This window comes from Aotus nancymaae, unplaced genomic scaffold, assembly GCF_030222135.1.
Source record: "Aotus nancymaae isolate 86718 unplaced genomic scaffold, 86718_ANA_hifiasm-v0.15.2.pri h1tg000008l, whole genome shotgun sequence".
Taxonomy (NCBI): Eukaryota; Metazoa; Chordata; class Mammalia; order Primates; family Aotidae; genus Aotus; species Aotus nancymaae.
The window spans coordinates 3,942,871-3,955,845 of NW_026988419.1; the positions used below are offsets into that span (position 1 = coordinate 3,942,871).

Here is a 12,975-nt window from a genome sequence, read left to right on the forward strand (position 1 = left end):
CCTTCCTTCATCCTTTAAGTACCTACATCCTCTCCACATTTGCACCACTTCTCTGAGTCTCTCTACATGACTGTCTTTCTCTTTGACTATTCCTGCTCTTGAACAACATCCTCACATTTAAATTGGTCCCCTCTTTTGCCATCATCAAGTATCTCCTGTGATACGATAAGAAATATACATTTCAGTCTTCATTCCCTGCTCCTGGCCAGAGCTCCTAAAACCACTGAAACATTCGAAGTGATAATGGTGAGAAGAGCACTTTTCGTTAATCATAACAAGCCCCTTTCAACGAACCCTGAGTTTATGTTAATGCGGTAACTTTTGGAAAGCCCTTAAGGATGGGGGTGGTTGCCAGGGGAACTGAACATGAGATTAGAGGGTTGGAACTTTCACCCCCACCTCTTGACCTCCAGGGAGGGGAAAAGAGGGATGGAGGTTAACTTAATCATCAATTGCCAATGATTTGATCAATCCAGACTGTGTAATGGAATGTCCATAAAAAGCCATAAATGACTGGGTTCAGAAATCCTCTGGGTTGGCAAACACATGGAAGTGCCGGGAGGGTGGCGTCCGAGAGAGGGCGGAAGCTCTGTGCCCTTCCCCAGGCTTTGCCCTATGCATCTCTTCCACTTGGCTGTTCTTGAGTTGTGTCCTTTATAATAAATTGTCAAATATAAGTCAACATTTCCATGAGATCTACTAGGAAAGTATCGAAGCCAACAAAGGGCTTCTGGGAACCTCCACTTTGTAGGCAGTTGGTCAGAAGCACAGGTCACAACTCAAGACTTGCAACTGGCATCTGAAGTAGGGGGCATCCTTAAGGGAATGAGCCCTTAACCTGTGGAATCCGCGCCAAGTCTGGGTAATTAGTGCCAGAACTCAATTAAATTATAAGACATCAGGTGGCGTCTGCCGAGAGTTGGAGAACTGATTGGTGTGGGGAGAGCACCGACATGCTTGGTGTCAGAAGTGCTGTGAATAGGACGGTACAGATAAAACAGGAGCACTTCTTTCCCCGAGAGTCTCCTCTTTGATGTTGACCATGGGCCATGGGATGTGGTTCTTAACCCTTCACAACTTCATGCTGATCCCCTACAGGAACTTTTCTAAATCATAATTACTTCTAGGTAGTTGGCGTCTGTAAGTCTGGCCTACTGACGCTTGGCTCTGATTCCTTCATGGTTATTGAACCAATGATGTCTTGTCATGGCCACCTCTCCAGGTCCCTACATCTGGTTAGGAGCTCATGTAACTCCCTCCTTGACTTCTCCATAGTCCTTCCACGTGTCTTCCCTGATTCACAGTCACCACTCAGAGCCTTGGATCCCTAACCTCTCTTAGAGACAGTTTTTACTCTGTCATTTTTACCTTGTTCAAGACTAAGTTGGATGTCAGGCCTCTCCTCCCTCTCTTCTCCCTCACTGTCTTGTAAACGCAATTTGTCTTGGATCACTGAAGAGCGGAACAGAGAAGGAGCAATTAGAGATTTACAGGGTACAGGAACAACAGCTGGAAATCATGCTTTTATGAATTTCCAGTCTTTGGGTGACTCAGAGCTCAGAGGGTTCCATGTGACTTAAACTTCTCCCATTATCCCCCTGGGACAGAAAAGAGAAGACCCTAGCAATGAAGCCATTATTGTCCAACACGGCAAGGAGACACTCAAGATTCAAGGCTAAGGAGTAATGAAAACATTGTGAGTTGTATTACCCCCAAAATTGTCAGATGGCAGTGTAGGGATATATCAAGCACAAGGAAGACACTGAGGGATTCCCTGGGGAGAAGGTCTCAAGTCCTAGAAAGATTCCATTATAAAAGAGAAAATCAGCCAGGTGCAGTGGCTCACACCTGTAATCACATCACTTCGGGAGGCTGAGACGAGCATTCCTTGAGCCCAGGATTTTGAGACCAGCCTAGGACACACAGCTAAACCTCATCTCTGAAAAGAAAAAATTTGCTGGATGTGGTGGTGCACAGCTGTGGTGCCAGCTACTCAAGAGGCTGAGGTGGATCACTTGACCCCAGGAGGTTGGGGCTGCAGTGAGCTGAGATTATGCCACTGCACTCCGGCCTTGGCAACAGATTGAAACCCTGTCTCAAAAAGCATAAATAAATAAAAAATAAATGAGAAAACCCCAACAGCTTTAAAGATGGGGCAAGAAAACAGGAGAATTTTGGCTTAATTGGGTCAGGGAGGATGAATAGTTCCCAAATAAACATAACAGAGGACACAGGGGCAGTTTGTGTGAACTTCACGGTCTGAGAGTCAGCAGCATCTCCCTGAGGGTGGGTGGGCTGCCGCACTGGGTGGGGCAGTGGGCAATGCTGCCCCAGGCAGGCGACAGTGAGCCTCAGTGAGGGTAACCCAAGCATAAGGAGTGTCAGAAATTAACACGTGAGTTGTGAGTGCTGGGGCTAGGAAGGCGGATCCCTGCAGTCCATGGAGAGGAACAGAGCCCCTCAGAATGTAGGCACTAAAGGTAGCAACATTCCCTCATCCCCACAGCCTGGACCATCCTGGCTACAAACATAACACTGACTCAAAATTTGTGCCCAGGTATTTGATTTCCTTTATTTCTTCTGACTTGAATGATTTGCTTTAGAAATTATTTTATTCTTAATTTAGATAAGGTTAGTATTGACGTAAATATAAGCCATATACAACTGCTTACACTTCTTTCCTTGTTTATAAACCTGTAGTATTTCTTGATTGCCTAGTAAGTAAACTTCAAATCCCTTAGCTTTAGATTTCAGACCGTTCAATATCTTCCTCCAATTGATCTAAGTCAGCTTCTATACTGCTTCTCAGTCTCAGATTTAGCCAAATCTAATTTGTCCTGTTTTGTAGACACACTTTCATGCTTTTATTCCAGTTCCCATAGCATCCACCCTCTTCAGGGCATGTGCCCATTTTTCTTGTGATGTCTCTATCTCCTCTTTGGAGAACTGGGTTGAGATCAAATTGTGTGGAAATAAAAAGTTTTCTAGGCAAATTTAAAAAAAAAAACTGGAGGACATCTTTACTGTGTACCATTATAATAGTATAAATTATGCATTCTCAGGAAAAAGGTCAAGAATGAAACCTTTAGTTTGGTATAGCACCAAAAGTAGTCTCTAGCAGAGTAATCAGTTTTGTCATTAATTAATCTTTGTTTCACTCTTTGTGGATAAAGGATTAGCAAGACCACTTCTCCTTCACTGAAGGCAAACTTGCCCCACGGTTAACTTTCTTGTTCATATTCTGGAAACCTAATAAAGATAGCCTTTTTGCAATGCTACTAGGCAAATGCTGAGGTTAGAAAAGACCCATGATTGGTTGACTGGGACTACATAGGAACAAAAAATACCTGTGGGGAAGCCATAGTGTGGTCTTCCTTCAGTTGATAACTCTTGTAGCTCAGCTTGCCCCTTATGGGGCTCTGAAAGCTGTGACTATCGAATTGTTATAAAAGACATATACTCCCAAAGGCATGTGGTTCTGAGCCAAGGTGGATCCTGCACCCACAACTAAGTTTTCATTCAGGGAAGGTAGTAGTCAATTTGGTGGACTGCTATGTAGATCACTGCAAGGAATCTCACTGAAGAGAAGAAGCTGCCCTGTTGGGATTCTGTTTCTTACTTTATGCTCTTCTAAGTAAACCTGATTCCAATATCGCTCTGGTTGTCTTGTGAGTCTAAATGGCCAGTTAAGCAGACCTCCAGATATCTGTTTTACCACAGCCATAGGCCATGAGCTTCGAGAGGACTCATGACATGTATATTTTGTTAACGACTGTATCTTCACTGCCCCACACAATATGTTACACATGGTAGGAGCTCAGTATTTGATTGCTGAAAAAAGTTGGCAATGGAAATCAAAAGGTAGAAATGAACCTAATTACCATTTTCGAAGCTTTTATAAATGTGAGTTAAATCGGGGTATTCCTGCATGTTGACCTCGCTGAACAGCGCTTCCAGAACTGACAGGTTAAATGTCTTCTCCAGTTCACTGAGGACATTGTACACCACTCTTTGTACAGGGACCAGGTTTCTACAAGAATCTTGAGAATCCTTAAAAAATATTGAATGGAGAAAACATAAATACAGACTTCTAAGTTACAGAAGAGCTCTAGAAAGAAATTCTATGGTTACTGTATTCTAATTCCTTTACAGAGGTATTTTCAAGTAAAGTTTTATAATTTTTACATATTTGTATGGTCAGTAATGAAGGAAGTAAATTCCTTCTCCTTAAAAATACCCACTGATGAGCCTGATTGCCTTACTCTCATTTACATTAGATGTAAAAAGGAGCAACTTTGAAAGATAAAAGTGGGCTCAAAGTCTTTTAATAGCCTGATCCATATGTTTTTGGGATAGACGTAGCAGGCAATTGATGAGTGGCTGTTTTGTTGACTGGACAGCCCCTGCTCTTCCCCCAAGACTTATCTGGCCTGAAGGGCTCAAGGAAACCAGGTACCATTCTCCCCTTGCTGTGAACTTGGCCACAGAGGAAGTATATTCATAGTCAGAGAACACTCGCTGCTCTGTATCTCCAACAGGGCCTATGGATGGAATTTACCCATATTCCAAGACTACAGAAATGTACAAAAAGGGAAAGAAAAAGAAAAAAAATGTGTTGGAGAAAGTATAACAAGCATCTACTCACAAATTTGTCCTCTCTAGACACCGATTTCCTGCGGGTTTTAATGTTCTCTGATCTAGGTATTTTAAATTGATGTTAATTGAAAGAAAATGCTGTGTCAATTACTATTTCAAGTAAATCACTTAGTTAAAATTATTTTAAGTTTTAGTTTATGTTACAGTGTATGAATTCTACAAAACATTGTACATTAATGGAGAACACCTGTTTCTGCTCCAGTTTCTCCAGGTCCATTCACCCCAACTTCAGAGGGCACCACGAAACACCATTCCTTTAGCTGGAAGCAGGACCATCAGTGACCTCTGCTTCTCCTCTCCTTTTCTACTTTACAGGAGCACTTACAGAAATACTTGAAAAAGTTCCTCACTAGTAGAAGACCTGTCAGTTAGCAAGTTGTAGCCTGAAGTTTGGGTCTAAGATATCAAAGCATAACTTACTTTAGGGCTGGTTTACCAGTTAGTGACATAATAAACTTTACTTACTTCAAACATTTTATCTGTGATGAGTTCACGGTCATGGAGGCCCTCAAGGAATGGAAATGTCTTTTTTATTGCATTTGAAATCTCCACCTTATATCTTTTGAAGTGCTTGAATAGAGTGTCACAGAGAAGCCTCTCATCTACATCCTGGTCTTCTGTGAACACCCTAGGGAAAAAAGGACACCATGTGAAAATGGTCATCAAGATTCTGAGATGTTTGTGGAGACCGTAAGACTTTACATATAAAGGACATGCTATAAAGAACCAACATATATAAAACAGGTGGTCCTCAGTAGAGGCCATAATAAATGGAATTGAAGCAATGAAAAAGATGTAATAAAAGAAACGGAGGTTGTGAAAGACTAATATAGAGGACTGAAAATGTTCGGTCTAAACTGAACAAAGCCATTGTAAAGACACCTTCACCTAACCATATATGGAATATTTGTTGAAATAAAAATTAAACTCCTACAGAATCTAGATGGTGTAAACAGGTCATCCACAGATAAATGAAAAACAATGAAAAAAAATCTAACCTTGAAAATGCATCTTAATTAGCAACTAAGAGAAAACAAATCTGAGAAAGATGAAAATAAGATGTCTCTCTCTAATCTGTGGTTGTTAAGAAATAAATATCGTCCCATATCGTAAAATTAATTCATTAATAATACAATGCAGTTTAATAATAATAATTATACCACATTACTGAGAATTTCATGAGAATATCAATGATATCTCCTAGAACGTCTGATTCTACCTTCTGTTAATATAAATCCATCTGAATTATTGTTATATATGGTGAATCATTTTAGGCATCCGAATTTCAGGAATTGCTGCTGTTTCCTGTGAATGTAGTTTTAAAGTTGAGTCTCTAATTCTGGTTCTTAGTTGATCACTTTATTGCTCTGATGATGTTTTAATTAACATCTCAGTATTCCTTAATGTTATGAAAACTTATGAGCCTTTCTTTCCCAACCAGAAGAGAATTATTAGCACTTTCCAGTATCTAACATGAGGCAGAAAACAATAATGGTACATTATTGTTTTGAATTTCTGAAAGAAAAGTTAAAGATCGTTAAAATGAAAACAAAGGAATTGGATTCACAATGACAAAGAGAATGGCAGGAGACAATGAGAGGATAAGAGATTTCAGATAAAATCTTGAAGGTGAGAAGTGGTCAGAAAAGTGCTAGTTGCAATAGTAGTAAAGGATGGATGCTCCCAGAGGTTAGGAAAGCAATCATGGTGCCCTACAGAATTCGTAAGAAACGGTTTCTCAGACCACAGTGCAATCAAGTTAGAACTCAGAATTCAGAAACTAACTCAGAACCACACAACTTCATGGAAACTGAACAACTGGCTCTTGAATGTTGACTGGATAAACAATGAAATGAAGGCAGAAATAAAGATGTTCTTCGAAACCAACAAGAATGAAGACACAACATACCAGAATCTCTGGGACACATTTAAAGCAGTCCCTAGAGGAAAATAAATAGCAATAAATGCCGACATGAGAAGCAAGGAAAGATCTAAAATCAACACCCTATCATCGAAATTGAAAGAGCTAGAGGAGCAAGATCGAAAAAACTCAAAACCTAGCAGAAGACAAGAAATAACTAAGATCAGAGCAGAACTAAAGGAGATAGAGACTCAAAAAACCCTTCAAAAAATCAATAAGTCCAGGAGCTGGTTTTTTGAAAAGATCAACAAAATAGACCACTAGCCAGATTAATAAAAAAGAGAGAATAATCAAATAGATGGAATAAAAAACAATAAAGGGGATATCACCACAGATGCCACAGAAATACAAACCACCATCAGAGATTACTACAAACAACTCTATGCACATAAACCAGTGAACCTGGAAGAAATGGATAAATTCCTGGACACTTGCATCCTCCCAAGACTAAAACAGGAAGAAGTCGAAACCCTGAATAGACCAATAACAAGGGCTAAAGTTGAGGCAGCAATTAATAGCCTACCAACCAAAAAAAACCCCAGGTCCAGATGGGTTCACAGCCGAATTTTACCAGACATACAAAGAGGAGCTGATACCATTCCTTCTGAAACTGTTCTAAACAATCCAAAAAGAAGGAATCCTCCCCAAATCATTCTATGAGACCAACATCATCCTGATACCAAAACCTGGCAGAGACTCAACAAGAAAAGAAAACTTCAGGCCAATATCCATGATGAACATAGATGTAAAAACCTTCAATAAAATATTGGCAAACTGATGGCAACAGCACATCAAAAAGCTTATCCATTACGATCAAGTAGGCTTCATCCTGGGATGCAAAGCTGGTTCAACATACGCAAGTCTATAAACATAATTCACCACATAAACAGAACAAAAGACAAAAACCACATGATTATCTCAACAGATGCAGAGAAGGCCTTCAACAAAATTCAACAGCCGTTTATGCTAAAAACTCTTAGTAAACTAGGTATTGATGGAACATATCTCAAAATAATAAAAGCTATTTATGACAAACCCACAGTCAATATCATACTGAATGGGCAAAAACTGGAAGCATTCCCTTTGAAATCTGGAACTAGACAGGGATGCCCTCTCTCACCACTCCTATTCAATATAGTATTGGAAGTTCTAGCCAGAGCAATTAGGCAAGAAAAAGAAACAAAGTGTATTCAATTAGGAAAGGAGGAAGTCAAATTGTCTCTATTTGCAGATGACATGATTATATATTTAGAAGACCCCATTGTCTCAGTCCAAGCAACTTCAGCAAAGTCTCAGGATACAAAATCAATATACAAAAATCACAAGCATTCCTATACACCAGTAACAGACTTAAAGAGAGCCAAATCAAGAATGAACTGCCATTCACAATTGCTACAAAGAGAATAAAATACCTAGGAATACAACTGACAAAGGATGTAAAGGACCTCTTCAAGGAGAACTACAAACCACTGCTCAACGAAATAAGACAGGACACAAACAGATGTAGAAACATTCCATGCTCATGGTTAGGAAGAATCAATATCATGAAAATGGCCATACTGCCCAAAGTAATTTATAGATTCAACACTATCCCCATCAAACTACCAATGACCTTCTTCACAGAACTGGAAAAAACCCCTTAAAATTCATATGCAACCAAAGGAGAACCTGCATAGCCAAGTCAATTCTAAGCAAAAAGAACAAAGCTGGAGGCATCATGCCACCTGACTTCAAACTATACTATAAGGCTACAGTAATCAAAACCGCATGGTACTGGTACCAAAACAGAGATACAGACCAATGGAACAGAACAGAGGCCTTGGAGGCAACGCCACATGTCTACAACCGTCTGATCTTTGACAAACCTGACCAAAACAAGCAATGTGGAAAGGATTCCCTGTTTAATAAATGGTGTTGGGAAAACTGGCTAGCCATGTGCAGAAAGCAGAAACTGGACCCCTTCCTGACACCTTACAATAAAATTAACTCCAGATGGATTAAAGACCTAACACCATAAAAACCCTAGAAGAAAACTTAGGCAAAACCATTCAGGACTAGGCAAGGACTTCATGACTAAAACACCAACAGCATTGGCAACAAAAGTCAAAATAGACAAATGGGATCTAATTAAACTCCAGAGCTTCTCACAGCAAAAGAAACAATCATTAGAGTGAATCGGCAACCAGCAGAATGGGAAAAAATTTTTGCAATCCACCCATCTGACAAAGGGCTAATATCCAGATTCTACAAAGAACTAAAACAGATTTGCAAGAAAAAAACAAACAAACCTATTCAATAGTGGGCAAAGGATATGAACAGACACTTCAAAAGAAGACATATATGAGATCAACAAACATATGAAAAAATGCTCATCATCGCTGGTCATTAGAGAAATGCAAATCAAAATTACATTGAGACACCATCTCATGCCACTTAGAATGGTGATCATTAAAAAATCTGGAGACAACAGATGCTGGAGAGGATGTGGAGAAATAGGAACACTTTTACACTGTTGGTGGGAGTGTAAATTAGTTCAACCATTGTGTAAAACAGTGTGGAGATTCCTCAAGGACCTTGAAATAGAAATTCCATTTGACCCAGCAATCTCATTACTACATACATATCCAAAGGCTTATAAATCGATCTATTATAAGGACACATGAACATGAATGTTCATTGCAGCACTGTTTACAATAGCAAAGACTTGGAACCAACCCAAATGCCCATCGATGATAGACTGGACAGGGAAAATGTGGCACATATACACCATGGAATACTATGCAGCCATAAAAAATGATGAGTTTGTGTCCTTTATAGGGACATGGATGAACCTGGAAACCATCCAGATATAGGTGATGGGGAGGAAGGCTAAAACCACATATATGTATGTACCTATGCAACAATCCTGCATGTTCTTCACATGTACCCCAAAACCTAAAATGCAATAAAATGTATATATTAACAAAAAAGAAACAATGGAGATTTGAAGGGAGACACAGAGCCAAAAACTGATGTGTTCTTTGAGAAATGAACAGAACAGTGCATGCCTTGCCTGTCAATCCACATGCTGACCACATGCAGCCAGGCAGCCTCTCAGGGGCAACCATTGCTGTTATTTTTTCCATCGTATGTTAATACTGCCTGCTACTGGATTTTGTATAAATGGGATAAAACATATATATGCTTTTGTGTCTGCCTTCTTTTGCTTGTCATTCATGTTGATGTGTTGCACAGTAGTTCATTTTTATTGTTGAGTGGTATTCCGTTGTGTGAATCTACCACAATCTTCTTATTCATTTTTCTGTTCAAGGTCATTGGAGTTGATTTCACTTTGAGACTAGTATAAATAAAACTGTTGCTCTTGTACAAGTCTTTTTGTGGCAAGATGTTTTCATTTCTCTTGGGTATATATGGAGGAGTGGAATTGCTGGGTCATTGTGTAAGAGTACATTTAACCATTTTAGAACCTGCCAAACTGTTTTTCAAAGACTATCAGAGATATCCTTTCTATTTTTAGCCATTCCAGTGTGTGATAGCTCATCTTAGCTTTAATTTGTATTTCTTTAATGATGAAATAATGTCAAGCACATTTTCATGCGTTAATTGGCAATTTTTTTGTAAAGTGTCTGTTCAAGTCTTTGGCCCATTTATATTATCTGGTTTTCTTTTATTTAGTAATGGGTAGGTGTATTTAAAATATATTATGAATAGAAGTGTTTTGTCTGATTTATGTATTGTGAATATTTTCACGCACTATGTAGCTTCCCTTTCATTTTCTTAACATGCCTTTTGATGGGAAGAAATCTTTAATTTTGATGAAGCCCAATTTATTATGTTTTTATGATTAATGACTTTAGTGTACTGTCTAAGAAATATTTACCTACTCCAAGGTCATGAAAATATTAAAAAAAAATCACAATATAAGCATGGATTTACAGCTATACTTTTTATGCTGTACCATAGATCTATTTGTCTACCCTTACGCTGATAATATTTTGCCTTAAATATCATGGTTTAACGAGTCTTGAAGCCAATTAGATAAGATCGTCTTGAATTTACTAGATTCTTTGCTTTTCCAGATATCTTTTCAAATCAATTTGTCAATTTCTAAAAGAAAAGGCTTTAGGAATTTTTTGGATTTGAATTGAAGTTACAGATAAATTTGGGGGAGCTGATAACAATATTGCGCTTCCAATCTGTTAACATTGTATATCTCTCCATTTATTTAGATGTCTTTAATCTTACCCAGCACTGTTTATAGTTTTTAGGACAGAAGTCATGTACAACTTTCATTAAATTTATTTCTCTCCAAAAACCTATTGAAATAAAAATTAAATTAAATTTTAAAAATAATAAATTTATTCCTAGTTATTTTATTGTTTTAGTGTTACTTTAAATGATAATGCTTTCCAAATTCCTCTTTACTGTTATATGGAAATATAATTGGTTTGAAACATATTAACCATGAATTTATGGCATTGCTAGATTCATATATTAGTTCAAGTAAATTATAGATTTCCTTTGTCTTTTAAAGAAAATAAGTATATCATCAACAAATAGACTGATTTACTGTTTCTTTCCAAACAATTTTTTCCTTTTTTTGGTGTTATTTCACTGGTTAGGAGTTTGAATACAATGTTGAAGAGAAGTGGTGAGAGTGGACTTCCTTGTCTTATTTCCAATTTTAGGGAAGAAGCACTTAGCAGCATGATTAAGTGTGATGTTTGCTATATCTTTATACATATTCCAGCTTCTTTCATTCCTTTCTTCCTTCCATCTTTCCTTCCTTCTTTCCTTTCTAAAAGATTTGAAAATAACTACTCATTGAGTAAAATTAGACCTTATAAAACTTTATGTAACACTGAAAATAAAAATAAAAAGCAGAGATAGGCTGCATTTTTAGAGAGATAAAACAAGGAAAACAATGAGTTGTAAAACATAAAACAGGAAGTCCTAGACAGAGCAATCAGACAAAAGAAAGAAATAAAGGGCATCCAAATCGGTAAAGAGGAAGTCAAACTGTCACTACTCACTGATGATATGATTGTATCTTAAGATATAGAATTCAGTAAAGTTTCAGGATACAAAATCATTAGTAGCACTGCTATACACCAACAATGACCAAGCTGAGAATCAAATCAAATCCCTTTTACAACAGCTGCAAAAAAAAAAAAACCCACCAAAAAACAAAGCAAACAAAACAAAACAAAAACCATAGGAATATACTTAACCAAGGAGGGGAAAATTTCTATGAGGAGAACTACAAAACACTGCTGAAAGAAATCATAGATGTTACAAGCAAGTAGAAACACACCCCATGCTCATGGATGGGTAGAATCAATGTGAAAATGATCATACTGCCCAAAAGCAATCTACAGATTCAATGCAATTCCCATCAAAATACCATCATCATTATTCACTGAACTAGAAAAAAAATCCTAAAATTCATATGGAATCAAAAATGAGCCTGCATTGCCAAAGTAAGACTAAGCAAAAATTCCAGAGTTTATAAATAATTCAAACACATCAGCAAGAAAAAACTAAGATAACCCCATCAAAAAGTGTGCAAAGGATATGAATAGACAATTCTCAAAAGAAGATATACAAATGGCCAAGAAACTTATGAAAAAATGCTCAACATCATTAATTATGAGGGAAGTGCAAATCAAGACCACAGTGCGATACCACCTTACTCTTGCAAGAAAGACAATAATCAAAAAATAAAAACATGATAGATGATGGTGTGGATGTGATGAAAAGGAAACGTTTTTACACTGTTGATGGGAAAGTAAACTAGTACAACCGCTATGGAAAACAGTATGGAGATTCTTTAAAGAACTATCATTTGATCCAGCAATCCCACTACTGGGTCTCTACCTAGAGGAAATAAGTCATTATACAAAAAAGACATTTGTACACACATGTTTATAGCAGCACAATTGGCAATTGAAAAAATATGGAATGAGCCTAAATGCCCATCAATCAACAAATGGATAAAGAAAATGTGGTCTATATATACGATGGAGTACTACTCAGCCATAAAAAGGAATGAAATAATGGCGTTCTCAGCATCCTGGATGGAGTTGGAGACCATTATTCTAAGTGAAGTAACTCAGGAATGGAAAATCAAGTACCATGTGTTCTCACTTATTAGTGAGAGCTAAGCTATGAGAATGCAAAGGCATAAGAATGATACAATGAACCTTGGGGACTCAGGGGGATGGGTGAGAGGGGTGAGAGAGATAAAAAACTACACATTGAGTATCATTGAGTATAGTATACTCTACTTGGGTGATGGATGTACCAAAATCTCAGAAATCACCACTAATGAACTTATCCATGTAACCAAAACCACCTGTTCCCCAAAAACTATTGAAATAAAATAAAGATAAAATGGA

The 12,975-nt window shown here is 37.8% G+C and overlaps 1 protein-coding gene across 10 annotated transcripts in view; it reads right to left on the minus strand.

The window, feature by feature from the left end:
- SP100 (SP100 nuclear antigen) overlaps nt 1-12,975 on the minus strand; it is a 125,582-nt gene that overhangs the window by 82,912 nt on the left and 29,695 nt on the right. For all 10 annotated transcript variants that reach the window (XM_064372904.1, XM_064372901.1, XM_064372905.1 and 7 more), the window contains 3 exons: nt 5,122-5,284; nt 3,882-4,050; nt 1,369-1,452 (listed from right to left, as the gene is read on the minus strand). In XM_064372904.1, the coding sequence (XP_064228974.1) occupies nt 1,369-1,452; nt 3,882-4,050; nt 5,122-5,284 (416 nt within the window). The remainder of the gene's footprint in view (nt 1-1,368; nt 1,453-3,881; nt 4,051-5,121; nt 5,285-12,975) is intronic.